This window comes from Nannobrachium achirus, assembly GCF_963921795.1.
Source record: "Nannobrachium achirus genome assembly, chromosome: 22".
Taxonomy (NCBI): domain Eukaryota; kingdom Metazoa; phylum Chordata; class Actinopteri; order Myctophiformes; family Myctophidae; genus Nannobrachium; species Nannobrachium achirus.
Window position 1 is genome coordinate 23,606,659 of NC_137829.1, and position 16,261 is coordinate 23,622,919.

The 16,261-nt window shown below is 41.5% G+C and overlaps 1 protein-coding gene across 1 annotated transcript in view; it reads left to right on the forward strand.

Moving 5' to 3' along the window:
* kcnh7 (potassium voltage-gated channel subfamily H member 7) overlaps positions 1-16,261 on the forward strand; it is a gene marked incomplete at both ends in the record, with an annotated part of 55,590 nt that overhangs the window by 20,025 nt on the left and 19,304 nt on the right. The window contains 4 exons of the mRNA XM_080752771.1: positions 383-538; positions 6,907-7,395; positions 10,176-10,384; positions 12,502-12,927. Of these exons, the coding sequence (XP_080608897.1) occupies positions 383-538; positions 6,907-7,395; positions 10,176-10,384; positions 12,502-12,927 (1,280 nt within the window). The remainder of the gene's footprint in view (positions 1-382; positions 539-6,906; positions 7,396-10,175; positions 10,385-12,501; positions 12,928-16,261) is intronic.

The window sequence follows — 16,261 nt, forward strand, 5'->3', positions numbered from 1 at the left end:
CTTAACCTCTTGGCACATGCCTTTTATCAGTAAGTGGTGACCACTTCACAGATTCCAACATGACCATGCAGACACCGGACAATAAAACACATCAACTTCATTTCTCACCTCCACACAAGCAATATGAGCAATCCCAAGTCAGGGGGAGGTGTCAGTTACATCTTCAATATAAAAGATGGTTCCAAATAGTGGAAACCATTTATGACTAAACCAGCCTGATTATAGTGCCGGTTGTTTCATTTAGTGTTAGATAGTTATTTCCCCCAAATAACGAAGAAATGCCACTGGGTGTATAGAGCTTTCATTGAGGCAGCAACCAATAGCAAAACTGTTGTTTTTTTGTTTGTTTGTTTTTTACGGAGAAAACCTGTTTCTGTTTCAGGCTCAGACTTCCAGTGCACCATTCACATCATCCCAGTAAAGAATGAAGAGGGTATAGTGATGATGTTCATCTTAAACTTTGATTACATCCTTGACGAAGGAAGCGACGACTCAACGGAGAAGATCAACCATACCTCCCCTACAAAGTCTGACCAAAGTGAGTGCAGGGCCTGTATAAATGTAATATCATTCTGTATTTTGTTTGTTTTTGGAATGTATTGTTGGTGGTTCCTTACATTATTCCTCATTACACTGATTCCATTTATTGCATTTAATTTGTATTATCTCCGCCAGGCCGGACAACCAAAGGCCGGAGATAATGTTTTCGCCCCTGTCCATCCATGTGTGTCTGTGTGTCTGTCTGTGCTCAACTATAATGTTCTGGACCGATCAGACAAGAAACTTTGCACAACATTCAAAACAGACTCATGGTGGCTCTATAACAGGCTGCTTCACATTTTGTAATGACCATAGGAACATGGCTCATGACGTGAATCACCGTAAGACCCCTCCATTACTTGACTAGTTTCCTATTTCCTGACATTTTGTTTTCTTCAAAGCATATTTTGCTACTACTCCTACAAAACTCACACAAATCAGTTCACATTAACTCTGGAGTCATTTGATTAAGATTCAGATTTTTCATTTAATTCCATTCTGATTCACTATTATTTATTTAACAATTAAATCCTGACTAATGGCTGTATTTTCTGTGCTTGGTGAACACCAGAGGATGGCCCCAACTGATTTTAATGTGCTCAGCAAGGATGCATCATGTACCCAACGGATTGGTGACCCCATGGCCTTTCGTTCAGTGCCAATCTTAGGCCAAACTTTTGACTTGCCCACAAGATAGCTCACAATGTAATTCAAAGATTGCCATGAAGCTTGCTGTCTGCATCCATGCACACTAGAAGATGTACAACAAAGTGACCCCATGACCCCCAGGCCAAATTATCAACTTTTAACTTAGATATCTCATCATAATTTAATAGGCAGATACCAGGATGAGCCCTCTTGATTTTGGCATCACCCATTGGCCAATTTCCAGTTGGGTGTAAGGAGCAGCACAGGCCCTAAGCACTGCTAGCAGGGTTATTTAGACTACTTTTTTAAGTACTCAAAGATGCTTAACATGCATAATAAATGCAAGGAGAATAATTATCTGGGGTAGAGACTCCTTCTCCAGGGAGGTGACAGCCTCAAGCTTGCATCTGTTGTTGTGTGTATAGATTAGATTCATTTTAGTGCCTTGAAATGAGACTTTTTTGCCAGATTGTAGCTGATGGACATGTGAACCGCATATTAAATGCAACCTCCTCCTCAAAATAAGGGCAATTATATAAGTGGTTGGCGCTAATTGAGCTTTTTTCATGCAAGTTCTCATCTAAATTTACATCTGGTGGAGACTAATTAAGAAAGCGCAAGAGATTCAGACCTAATCCCTTCTAATGAACCAGGTGTGATTTCCACACAGAAGGCCAGATTGTGATTTCTCCACAAAAATCTAATTATTTGGAGTGATAGCACAATGCTGTATATGAATGGCTTGTATGGTATTAAAAAATCCCTGGTGACACACTGGGATATTGTACCCAGCGTTCGATTTAATTTGGATTTATTTATTTATTTTCATAAAAGAAAAACTGAAGGGGGGATATTTTCTTAAGCACTCAAGCCCTGCAGCCTATACTTCTTTGTGTGGCAAATAGTGAAAATAGCAATCTAATGCAATACATTGTGAGATCTACTATAATTAGATCTACTATAATTGTCGCAATTTCTTAATAAATCTAAAATTCGATTTTTAGAAAATTCAAAAATAAATTGATTTGAAATTGGGAAACATACAAATTGTAATTAAATTGTTCAATTGTGATATTACCAAACATAAATACCAACATATCAGACAAACATGTATTAATTTAATTCAGTCTGACCAGAAGAGACAAAACATATCCCCACCATATCCCCCACCCAAAAGCAGAGGCATGGAGATTCCCGTCCCTCCACCCCCGCCAGCCAACCCAACCCTGACTGCACCAACCAGCAACCACATAACTATGTCGTTTGTCTCCTCGCTGCTGTGTGCTGTCACCTTCCTACTGTATGGTCACTGTACTGCATAAACAACAGAAAAGCTATGTGTTTATTACTATATGTGTGCATATAATTGGGCTATACTGTATTTGCTATTCATTACCCGACATTCTTCCTATTCAAAATCCCTGAGTCCAATCAAACCCTGGGTCATCGTCATGGCGTTTCTTTTATAACTTGAAAGATTAATATTCTGCACATGCTTTATTCGTGTGAGCCTGCTCCCAGTGTGAGTCAGTATATGTACGACACTATAAATGTCAATGACACATTCCTGCTCCGCTCTGAGTGGAGCTACAGAGCAAAGCACAGCTTTCCACTCCGCTCAGCATGAATTCCTACACTGCACCCAAGGTGCTGGGGGCTTTGTTTGTAGTGCACACTTTGTGTGTTGTGTGTGCGTGTGTGTGTGTGTGCGTGACTGCGTGCGTGCGTGTGTGCGTGCATGCGTGCGTGCATGCTTGTGTGCTCAAGGGATGGGACGATATGAACATTTCATATCACGATTATTGTGACAAAAGAAATCGCGATTTACGATATTATCGCGATAATCAAAATCCATTATTCTGGGTCGGAACATATGCCAAAAAATAGCAGATCTACAAGCTCACAACGAGTCGCAAAGACATTTGATAGAGTGAAAAAAAGACTGTATCAAGTATGTATATTATAAGTACGTTTTTTTTACCAATATAGGGTTTAAGTGGTACAGGATATGCAGCTCGGCAAATAAAAGGTGAACTGATCCCAGTGCATGACGGAGGACGATATCACAATAAATTAAATCTCCGCGATACAATTATCGTGAGTGTTTTTTATCACGATAAATGATAATATCGTGCATCGTCCCATCCCTAGTGTGCTTGCGTACATATGTGTGCATGCGCCGCAAACGTGTCCGCGTGTGTGTTGCTACATTACTAATCAGCTGTTTTGCTTTGGTCCGTGTCTCAGCGAGGGGACCTGTGGGTACATTAAGCAGACGCACACATGAAGTGACAGAGAAACAGAGCCGTGACCTCATGCACGCATCACACATATACTGTAGAACATGACCGTATCGTTGTGGTTTACTGTGTTCTATTTGTCTGTCATTCAATGTTATATGAGATACTTTAATGGTTTCCTGTTGAAATAAGCTTAGTCTTTTCATGGATCTCCTTTTAGTAGACCTTGTACCAGTGAACTGTACCGTCATGAATCTGTACATTTTCCTATGCAAACTTCTAATAAAGCCTTCAATCAATCAATCAAAGCACACGTGAGACACAGAGCTCAACATCAGCGGTGGAAAAAGTACTCAAATTCTTTAATTAAGTAAAAGTATCAGTACTGCAATGTGGAAGTACAATCTAAGAGTTGAGGCATTACATTTTGTATAACACGGTTCTATTGTGAAAAATAGCAGATCTACATGCAGATCTACATGCTCACAACGCCTCAGACCTCAGACCCCCCAAAATAATTTGGGGACCCCCTTGGTGGTCCCGACCCACAGGTTGAGAACCATTGCTTTATACCACTGCAGCTCATGGACAACAACGCTGCATGGGGTGTAAGTGTGTAGTTCCTCCCCTGCACTGCATGGCCACATGACCAGTGTGATTCCATTGCAAGGTGATTTTTGGGGCGATGGGAGACTAATTATAATCCCATGCTGACAGTAGGGCATAAGCCTTCAGGTATCATAGCAACTAGCACAATAGAGGGAGTCTGGGAGAGAATAATCCCTCTTTCTCTCAGCCAGCGCCCAGAACAGAACAGAACACAGCATTCAGCAATTTAAAATGCCACGAGGACCAAAAACAGATGGAACAGTTAAAAATGACCAGGCAGGGAGATGCACTGTTCTGTACTGTACAGGATGCATCTCCTTGCTGGTTTATTTATACTGAATTGAGCGCGTCATCATAGTCACGCACGGGTCATTACAATCAATTACTTTAATTTAGGAGCTTCGGTTGTCAGCTATATTAACAGTGTGTAGCCAAAGAGCTTCCTTCTCATTATGTTTCCTCTCTTTGAACCATTTAATTCCAATTTCATACAGAGTTATTCCGACGGATTAATAGCTGCTGCATGGGATGGAAAATGAATGTGTTTAGAGTCAATGACCCCCGGAGGGCTTAATGGTATGAAGCAAGCATGGCCCGGCAGATTTCTTTTTCTAGAAATATGGCACAGCTGTATAGAGAAAATAGAAAAGAAAACTATACATTTTCCTGAAAATGTATTAAAATCTATGGTCCGTCGTCTGTTCAGATAGAACTCCTTTACTCATTATGACAAAGCACGTTTCTTAGCACTAAAAGTGAAACTCTTCAGCACTGTAATATTCAGCACACTCAGGAAGAGCAACACTACTGTACTTTAAACTCTTAAAATAGTGCAGAATACCTGCATCAACTACCTTGAGTGGACAATATATAGCGAGATTCATTTTTTTGTGCACTGGAAAACGTTCAAATTGCCAATTTACTGTACTGTAGAACTTCTTCAGTAAAGCAAACACAAAGCTTAGAAGCCCATGGGGTCATACTGTCAAAGACTTTGATGATATTAAATGCTTAGCATCAAAGTGTTTGACAGAATGATCCCATGAGCTTCTAAGCTTGTGTGTGCTAAGAATATCTGTATTGTGCGTATTTGAAATTCAGGTAAGGTGTCATTTTGCATCTCATTGTGGATGAGAAGTTTTATCCAGTTGGTCCATTGCATTAATAATGGTTTCCATTTCCACACGCTCAGGATGATCTGCCCTCTGGCAGGTCTGTAAAAATATACTGTAATAGGCATTCGATATGAGCCAGAACTTCCCACAGTAAAATATCTCTTCATACTGTACAGGCAAGGAGCAAGCTGAGAGCCAAAGATATACAGTAGAACTGTACAGTATGTCTCTGCAGAGTGGACTCCCAGGGTAGCTCACAGATCACCTGCCAGTCCAGGATATCATTAGGTGCCTGTCCAGGAGTCCTGCTGAGAGAGAGTGATGGCTGTGATATAGGTATTGAAGGATATAGGCTGAAGCTATATGGTTCGGTTGTTGCTGTTGTTGTAACGTCAGCACACATGGCCAGGGGAATGGAAACAGATGGCAATGACATGATGTAAGGAGGGTGCAGAAGGATGGCTGACTCGTATTTATGAGTGTGTCTGGGCTCAGTTTCACTCGCTTTCTATTGTTAATGAGCCAAAACTATCGTGTTGTCCCAGGGGGCCATTCACGTGAACAAATGTCTAGTCTGAAGATGTAACTGTGAGCACAAATAAGGCTCCTGTCCAAATTCAATGGAGGGAATAAATAGCCGCCATTATCCGCTGTCAAGATAGAATGTCATCAAAGGTACCCTGGTGGCACACACTCTTCATTAGCAAGTACGGTTCATTGATCTTGAAAATGAAAAACAATGCATGAACACTACAGAACAACATACAACGTTCAATGTCAATGTGCAGTTGACTTTCGTTTCAATCAAATGCCCTGGAGTTCAATACTACAACTTCTCAAATGAAGATGATTTGTGACACTTTCATTCCGCTGACCAGAGGTGCTCCCCTCTTCTCGCTCTATTTGATCAGGAGCATTGTACAGTATGAGGAAATCCAATAATAGAATTTCTCATAATCAGCCAAAGGCCCCTTCCACCAGCTGAATAGTGATGACCTTTTCATTCATCGGAAAACAAGCTGAATGGCTGATTTGAGTTGATGGCATTCCTCTGACTGAGCAGTGGACATTTTTTAATAAGAGGACAAAGTCTTCTTATAATGTCAAGTCAGCTACAAATTATGAAGTTATTTTTGTACAAAAATAAGTGACTTTTTCTTTGTCTGTCTGTCTGTCTGTCTGTCTGTCTGTCTGTCTGTCTGTCTGCTTGCACACTTAGTTCTCCAACATCTCAATGTCACTAAAAACTAAGCTTCAGACCTCCCAAAACAAATGGGTATGACTACTTCTCGACCTTAAGCCCATGACCCACCTAAATCCAACACACTTTACTAGTTTGGGATGGCTCAGGGTAGAAGACAGGCGGGTTCAGCAAATATCAATGGAATTGGTGTTTAAGATACTCAAAGGGACAGTGACCACAATACCGTCATACATGTCTTAACAAAGTGAGAGACATCCACAGCCTGCATGCAAGTTATCCTTTTAGCCTTAATGTCTTACTGTACCACGTGATGTTTACATTTTAAACTAAGTATTCAATCAATCAATCAATCAATCAATCAATCAATCAATCAATCAATCAATCAATCAATCAATCAATCAAATATTTGTCTGTCTGCCTGTCTGTCTGTCTGTCTGTCTGTCTGTCTGTCTGTCTGTCTGTCTGTCTGTCTGGTCTATATATACCGGTACACCACAGCATGCTGACTAATGAATGTTTTCCATGATGATCTTTTTTCCGGATGGTTCAGGGGGGAGCAGATTCTTCCGCTTCCGCCAGGCCGCGCTGAGCCTCATGGGTACCAGCAAGCAGTCGCTTCCCCAAGAGGACCCCGACGCTGTGATGGTGGACTCGCCCAAAGAGAACGACAACGAGGACTCCGTTCCCCTGCGGAGCTTCCCCTCGCCCGCCAAGGGCGGCTGTGGCTGCAGCCCCACCCCCACGCCCACACCCACCCCGACTCCCACCGATGCCAACGACACGCGTGCCCTTATCGGCTCCAGCCGCCACTCTTCCCTGGCCAGTGTTTGCCCGGAACCGCAGGACCGCCCGTCCCCCAAGCACCAGTGGGATAAGCTGTACCAGACGGAGCAGCACCCAGCCTCCACCAACTCCCTGTCCAACGCCTTCCCCAGGGGCAGCATCAGCAGTATGAGGCGGGCCTCCTCCGTGCACGATATGGAGAGCAGCTCCAACTCCAAGAGGAACTCCATGTTCAGGGACCGCCATGCAAGTGAAGGTACGGCGAGTACCTTTAACTCTGAAAGTGTACAAAATGTATAAAGGGTATGCGCGTGACATCATCATCAAACCCGGAAGTTATGCGGGAACGCCTACTGAGTGGCCAAAAACTACTTCCTGGCCTTGACAGCCCATAACATCCAAACAGATTAAGTTAAATGACATTAAATCCACTTTGACACTCGATTTTGCCAGTCTTGTTATGCATGCACATACCCTCTATAGTGTCCTAATGATCCTAACAGAAAGGATGCATGTTTATTGAACTTTACTCTTGGCATTTTCCAGAGGATTTCTGTATGTACTGTATACTGTACTGTCTCTATGATTATTGAAGTATTTCACATTTAACCACTTAAACCCTAAACTACTTGTATATTGTCCGGATGTCCCTGGGGTCTATAGTTGTCCTCGACAAGCTCACAAGGTTTCACAGCTTGCAGATCTGCTCAGAATAGGGATGTTAGGTTTCACGTTGTTAAGGCAATCTACAGGAACATTATCTGCACAGAAAGTTTAATTTCTGTCTTTTTTTGTTGTTGCTTTGACCACAAAATGCTGCTGTTAGACAATGGTCGACTTGGTCGTCATATCGGAGGTAACCATGTGTTCTCTGTCAGTGGTTTCAGCGCTCAGCCTGCTTTGAAGCATGTCTTTCAAGCAAGACAATCAGCACAAAATGCTCACCAGAGATCCACTTTTGGCAGAGTAGGATATCTGGGCTTACTGCACCTAAAATACTGTTAGTCAGGGGATATCTTAAAAAGTCCTGGAATAAATTCCTTACCAAAATAATTCTTCACCAATGTGTTTGTAAAGGTGTCTAGTAATAGCCTAGTTCCAGACCCTGAATCGCTAGCCACACCCCTTTAAATGTTTTGTTTTGGCGATTCAGGGGTCTAGAAGTGCTCTCATTGAAGAGTCCTCCCTCGGTTGAAAATCCGTACGGCGAATCAGCGTCGTGAATCAGTGTCTTGTGATCAGCGTGGGTGGGGGTTTCCCAGAACTCATGTGTGTTTCCCATAGAGTTATAATGGTGTTTCCAAGTACACCAGCGCTGCCGCCGTACCGTACCGCGCATCGCGTCGCGATAAAATGCGGTAAATTGCGGTAAAATGCGATCGTATCGATCTCGCTATGAAACAACAGTAGCAGGCATGTTATGTTGTGTTTGATTACTAGTTCGTAGTGCTCCTATTCTGACTGTTTCTTTGGTTAGCAAGTAGCACTAGCAAGCAACAGGCTAGCCACTAGCCAGCCACACTATGTCATGTGTTGGTCGGTGAACCAATCGCTGAAGACTGCCTCTTTTTGGCAACGCCCATCCCTGCAATCGCCTTGGGGGAAAGCACTTTCAGACTGAATAATGAAGTGAAACGGAATGTCAATTCAGGCTGAGTGTCAGGCTAGTCTAGTAACACATCTCACAAAGACTGAAATTCAGTTTCCCTTGGAGAATCTGTGATAGCTGCTGAAAGTTGAGGCCCCATTAAATTAACTATACGGGATAAAACACACCAAAATAAATATGCTTTAAGTAGCATGTGAGGGGTCAAACTAGGGTTTTTTCATGATTCTGAATCAATTGCAAGCATTTGTTTTGCACAAAAAACATTCCTTGGGGTAAAGGCGGCTCCCACAAAACTGTGAAAAGTGATGACTCATCACTAAACCATAGTGTTGTGAGGCCTTTTTTTAGCCCAAGGAATGTTTTTCATGCAAAACAAATGCTTGCAATGGATTCAGAATCATGAAAAACCACTAGTTTGAACCCTCAAATGCTAGTTAAAGAATATTTATTTTGATGTGTTTTATCCCGTATAGTTAATTTAATGGCCTCAACTTTCAGCCGCTGTAACGGATTCTGCTAGGGACTGAATTTCAGTCTTTGTGAGATGTGTTACTAGACACCTTTACAAACACATTGGTGAAGAAAATTTTTGGTAAGGAATTTATTCCAGGATTTGACACTATTTCTGAAGATATCCCCTGACTATGTGTCAATGACCTGTGTACTGTACCTAACCCAGTGTGTGGATTTGTCATGTCAGAAGAGATCCTACAATGTGTGACCAATAACATCCCTAAATGATAGCTTGTTGCCTGTGTTCATCAATTGCTTATCAAAAGCATTGCTTTCAAGTGTATACCTGCATGAATCAAATGTTTCTATTTGAAAGAAACGGAATGCATTTAAATGAATATGATAATGCAATAACCACTGTCATCATTGTTGTAGCGTATGAGGGATGGGCATATTGCTTTTAAGCTTTTGCCTGTTTCTATTATGCTTTTCTGTTTGTTTAACTGTGTTCCTATGGAGGTCTACTGCAGAATATTGTTTATAGGATTCTTTATAATGAAATGAGATAAGATGAAGTTTACCACATAGTTTTGTTGTGATTGTATACAGTACATCATCTTACATCATAATCCATGCTCACTACTGCTTTTTATACTTGATTAAAGTATTTATATCATATTTATATTAATTATCTATAGTGCTAATACAGCTTTGGCTGCAGATGTACAGTGCATGATCAATAAATAACAGAATGAAGTTCTTACTTAAGCCTGATTTATACTTGTATTTATATAGTTGCACACTGGAAAATAGCATTTCTACAAGCTCACAAGGTGTCATGATGCGAAGCGACGTGAGCTTGTATATCTGCTACTGTATTTTTGGAGTGTGGCATGATGCACAACCAAGTACAAATCAGGCATTACTGAAGGTGCATTGATCCTGCCAGTGACTACTATTTTCTTCTTCGCCAGGCCCTTTTAATCACCTGAAGTCCAGTTTACTTGGCTCTACCTCTGACTCCAACATCAACAGATACAGCACCATCCATAAGATCCCTCTGATCGCGCTCAACTTTTCGGAGGCCGAGAAAAAGAGCCATTCTCCGCCAACGTCAGAGAAAACCATCATCGCGCCAAAGGTCAAAGACAGAACTCACAACGTCACGGAGAAAGTTACGCAGGTGAGCCAATGCCCTCCCCTTGAACTGATATTGCAGCATCTGTTCTGGAGTGCACCCTCCTGTGTACTTTAGGTGTGTACTGTATATCTATATTGAGATTGCTAATGGACAATGGTGAAAATTATATACAATGCACTCAACTCACGATTCAAACATGGTGCTGAGTCATTAAAGTTGTGTTAGTGATTAAGAAGAAGGCAAGGACAGCACTTCAAAATGACAATTTATTGCCACACGGACGTTTCAAGCAAGACACCCTTCCTCGGTGTGTGTGCATTGGCAATTTTCCAAAATGGACAATGTTAAAATACGTAGTTTGCCCAGTCCTTGAAACGTCATAAAGAATAAATCTTTTGACACACACCTGAGATTATTTTTTACTGATTAGGAAAAGTCCTGCAAAGAGAAGAAAAGTCATGGTACTCTTGGACAGATCTGGTGTAAGAAATGCCATTGTAAAATCACAGCCTCGCTTTGGCTTATTGCTTTTCTAAAACGGTTACAGAATATAATACAATTTTCACTTTGAAAATAATGTCTACTACATACTACCATGTTCTACTAGTAAGTAGATTGTCAGCCCAATCCAGTTGCTGTGCAAATTAATGGAAAGTACCGAGTGTACCAAGCAAGTGGTACGTGTTAAATGTGTAACAGTATTTGCTTTGTTTTAAGGTGATTTGTAAAACTTAGCACATACACTGGACAAAAAAGAACCCTCCTTACTGCCATATGAAATAGAAATATAGAAATATATAGAATACCTAAAATACCACGCTCCCTGGGTCTCAGTTTCCCATTCAAAATCCCATAGACTTCACATAATATATGTTCCAAAAATAAATAAAAAAGCGATTTTACTAATAATATTGTTTTGAAGCATCAACTGATGGTAATTCATTCAAAGAGTTCGAATTTGCACCTCCCAGTGTGTATTGAGTTCAGTGAATTTATATGACCCTGCGCTGCAATTTTGAAAGCTCTGCATGTGTGTGGCTGGGTCGCATAAACAGTGGAGTCAGTAGTACTCTCTAGGCGATGTCAGCAACAAAACAAGTACCACAGAGCAGCCAGTGGGAAAGCTTATACGTAAAACTTCTTTCAGCGAGACATGTCATCTTGACATTAGCAATGCAAGTGAAGGATAAAACTCTCATTCATAAATGAACACCCACCATCATCATAATTAAATGCACTGCCTCCCCACTGGCTGTCAGTAGATCGGAGACACTGCTGAGACGTGAGTTGCATCCACTGCCTGACTGCTAGCATGATGGAATCTATAATTCATATGGTTCAGGGGTCCAGAGGAATGCTGAAATAACACAAAATAAATACCCTCTGGCTGCCCTCATCACCCCCCGCCATCTGCTATTTTTTGCCTTCTCAGCCCATATCATGACTTATTAAACCCAAAAAATATGAATGCTTCAACTTCTTGAGAATAATAATTAACCACTAAGTTACCAGTAATTCAAAAATATATTTGATTGAATTCCAAAGCTTAATAAATGTTATGTTTGGGTCAGAAAATTATATAAATGCTGAAATGTTTACTAAACCACATTCAGTGCCATGGCCACAGTATGCCACAGTACAATGTGATCTTTTACACACCTGGAACAAAGACTGCAGCAATCGCATTATTCATAGTGCCAGGAAATAGACAATCTTCCCGTCTATCATACAAGAGCAGAGGTTCTGTCCTAATAGAGTTTGACTGCTGAGCATTTACACCCGGGTTTGGGAAATCATAGCCACTGTCAGCTCCTTATTGAACCAACTACGTTACCTGGAGGGCTCCAGCAATAACCTGCAGCTCAGCTCAGAGTTAAATTGAAGCTGTTGCAAATGAAACTGCCAAAAAGATGATCACCACCATTCATTTTTACTCAGTTATTTAGATTAAAAAAAATCTGAATCAATTAAATAAAGTAACTGGTAATAAATCTCATCAAGGTAATAATAAGCATTGTCAATGGCCAATGGCTCCTTGCGGGACTGAAGGTTAATTGCTGTGAAACTCTCACATAATGGGTGTGCATTAGAGCAGAGTAATGCGATGCATTGTGGTGCAGTTTGTGAATGATGTGCCCCGTTCTCTGCTGGTTCTACAGGTGCTGTCGCTTGGGGCTGATGTCCTACCGGAGTATAAACTCCAGACGCCCCGCATTGACAAGTTCACCATCCTCCACTACAGCCCTTTCAAAGCCGTGTGGGACTGGCTGATTCTCCTGCTGGTCATCTACACGGCCATCCTCACGCCGTACTCTGCGGCCTTCCTCCTCAACGACCGCGAGGAGCAGAAGCGGCGCGAATGCGGGTACTCGTGTAGCCCGCTGAATGTGGTAGACTTAATGGTGGACATCATGTTCATCATCGACATCCTCATAAACTTCAGGACCACCTACGTCAACCAGAACGAGGAGGTGGTGAGCCACCCGGCGAGGATAGCAATTCACTATTTCAAAGGCTGGTTCCTTATAGACATGGTGGCGGCCATCCCTTTCGACCTCCTCATCTTTGGCTCTGGATCAGATGAGGTATTGTTTATCTCTTACCCATCTTTTTTTGTTTGCTCTCCCAGGGATCTTTGCTGCAGCATACAGTACCACTCATGCCATATATGCCTGATTCATACTTTGTTGTACGCTGTTGTCATACACCAAACATAGCACAGCTATTTTGCGTTGCACTGTGAAGTGTTGTGAGCTTGTAGATCAGTTACTTTCAACAGTGCACAACTAACGTATAACCTATGTCTGCTAAGCCCAGACGTGTGCCCCTGGGCTACTACTTAAAGCCTGAGTCTTTCTGTCTCTGCTCTGAAAGGATTACTTCAAATTGCATGTTGTTGTGTTTCCTGTATGATTTTTTTTTTCTGAATGGACCTCGTTCTAGAATCCATTTACGTGGATTAATGGCTTACCAAATGGCAATCAATGATGCATTTACTGTATGTGAGGAGCAAGTCAAAGGGGCTGTGCGTGCAGCTTACAGCACATGCAGATGTGAGATGGCTATTGGTAGGCTGGCCGCCAGGCTCGTTGGCTTGTTTGTTCAGTAGGATAACAGTATGGTACAGTATGTGCCTGCAGGCTCTGGATCCACTCTGGTTCTTTATCATGCTTTGTAGGCACTCCATTACACCAGAAAAGCCTATAATTCATAATAATCTTTTTTCGTTAGCTGCATGTGGTTGCTGCCACATGCTGCTGAGTCAGTGCCGTGACAAAAAATAAACAGAAGCTTGGCTGTAATACCCTTGAAAAGTATACCACAATTAGCATACATTTTCCTTACCAACAACGTATTTTTCAAGAACCAGGACAACATATGCTGATGCAGTTGGTGTACAATTAGCAGACATTTTATTTACCTACGGTGCAAACATGGCAAACAACAAACATTAACATGTTTCTTTAAACTGCTAAATAAACTGGAGAGGAGAAAAAAAAAACATGTTTTTCAAAAACCGGGGCAACATATGCTGATACAGTTGGTGTACAGTATCTGGTAATCAAGGTTTTCCTGCTCACTTAATCATTTCTGGGTTGACCAGACATGTCCCCCCTCAGCTGCGTTCTGTTTTAGGAAGTAAAAGCAAGCGGGCCAATGGCAGATGCTATTCTCAAGGCTCATTTGAGTCACAGGCATAATAAGGAGGCTCTTACCCTACAAGAGCTTTTGATTAGAGCAAGCAATATATTTTAATCATTGTCTTGTTGCTTTCAAAGCGGCATAGACTTGAAGGCTGTGTTGGAATGCATTAAAGGAGTAGTTCACCCCCAAAATGACTTTTTTTCTATTGATTACTCATGCCATGGAGAGTAGAGTTCAATAATATTTTTTGGTTTTTGTCACATTCCTAAGACAAAAATGTGATTAGAGTAAATTTACCCCCATTGATTCCGGATGGGGACCCGTTTCGAAACGGGTCCCCATCCGGAACGAATGGGGGTACATTTATTGTTATCACATTTTTGTCTTAGGAATGCGACAAAAAACTAAAATTATTATTGAACTCTACTCTCCATGGCATGAGTAATCAATAGAAAAAAAGTCATTTTGGGGGTGAACTACTCCTTTAATGCACAATCAACACTCAGAGGGTACAGTGGGAAAGAAGTTGCATGTTTTGTTCTCACATGCACCCCATAAAGAGTTATTATAAAAGGGAGAGAGAGAGAGAGAGAGAGAGAGAGAGAGAGAGAGAGAGAGAGAGAGAGAGAGAGAGAGAGAGAGAGAGTGTAGTGAGTTGACATGGGTATTGTGCAGAGCATTTCTATTTCAGAGGAGTGCTTTTCTTATGGAAATCTGATGTTATTTCATCCATTAACAAGTGGTAGAGGTGGAGGAAAAAAGTAAATTTCTACTGAGTTAGGCCTGACCGGAGATGGGAGGGGTCTATTGTCAGTTTGCCTTGTTACAGCAGCAGCCCAGATAGCCATAAATTATAACACTCGTTGAGGACTTTTATTTTGAAGACGTTTTCTCTTCACAAACGTTATAAAGGACAGAGGTAGGGTTCTGCTGGTAAGCCAGTTTGATTCCCTTACTGCTCCAAACATGTACAAATGCAAAATATAAGGTGCTTACCTTCTTGGTCCAAGTGTAATCTATCGATTAGAAAGCTCTAAGGAATGTGTAAGTCCTGCATATTTTTCCAATAAAGAAGTGTTTTACTCAAGCTTGTCTCGGAATCTCATTGCTTTTCCTCTTTTCCCCAAATGAGCGCAACTGTGCAACAGCGCCCCTCTGGCTCATTGGGGCTCATTTGGGAAAACAAGGAAATGCACTGAGATTCTGAGACAAGCTGGAGTAAAACACTTATTGACCAAGAAGGTAAGCACCTTATATTTTGCATTTGTGCATGTTTGGAGCAGTATAAGGGAATCAAACGGGCTAACCAGCAGACCCCTATCTCTGTCCTTTATCCACCTGTTTCCGCGAGAAGGGGTCCATCCGGAGAACAGCAGACATCCAAGCTCACGTCGCGTGCAACCGTTGCAACCGTTGTGAGCTTGTAGATCACTCTCGGCTGCGACGCCAGAAGTGCCGCACACCTTCTGCGCAATGCACGATGGGACGTTGGAAACTTGTGGATAACACTTGAAGAGAGAAAACGTCTTCTACGAGCGTGGCACGAAACTCTTCAGAGACATTTCCGCCATTAAGAAAGTCAGATGTAAAACAAACAGACAAAAAATAAAATAAATAGGAATTGTCAATCATACAAATAAGCGATTTAGCAATAAATCCCACCGCTTGCCGTCAGAGCTGCCGAGGACTCGCAATGGAGGAAAAAAAAAAAAAAACTGTACAGATCGTTCAAGGACATCATAACATCAGATTAACGTGGTAAAACGGCTAGTCCTAAATTCCCCTTTAAGCATTATATTGTATACTTCATCGTATGGCGAATAGCGAAACTAACCGATCTACAAGTACTTGTAGATCTGTATTGTATCTGTATTTTTGTTATTTCGTCAAATTAAAACATCTTATATAAAGGAATATGAATATAAACATAAATATAATGACAGAATAGAGACAGCAGGTACAGTAGGAAGTGGTTAGGATTATCAGATTGGATAGCACATGTACATTTAGGTTTTAGGTTTGGTTGAGTTTGCAGATGACATATACAGCACAGAGGAGCCATGTGCTAAATATAAATTCATTCTAGGGAGAGAAAAAACCCTCTAGATGTCTCATTCCATTAACTCATAGTCTCACATAAAGAGCATGCTTCACTGACGCCCATTCATCTAACAAGTCATCATCCTCTAATGCATGAAATCTATGATCCATGCACAACATTTTTAGTTAATTTTCTCTATTAGGGTAGGGTGCTTCTAAGAATAACACACTAGA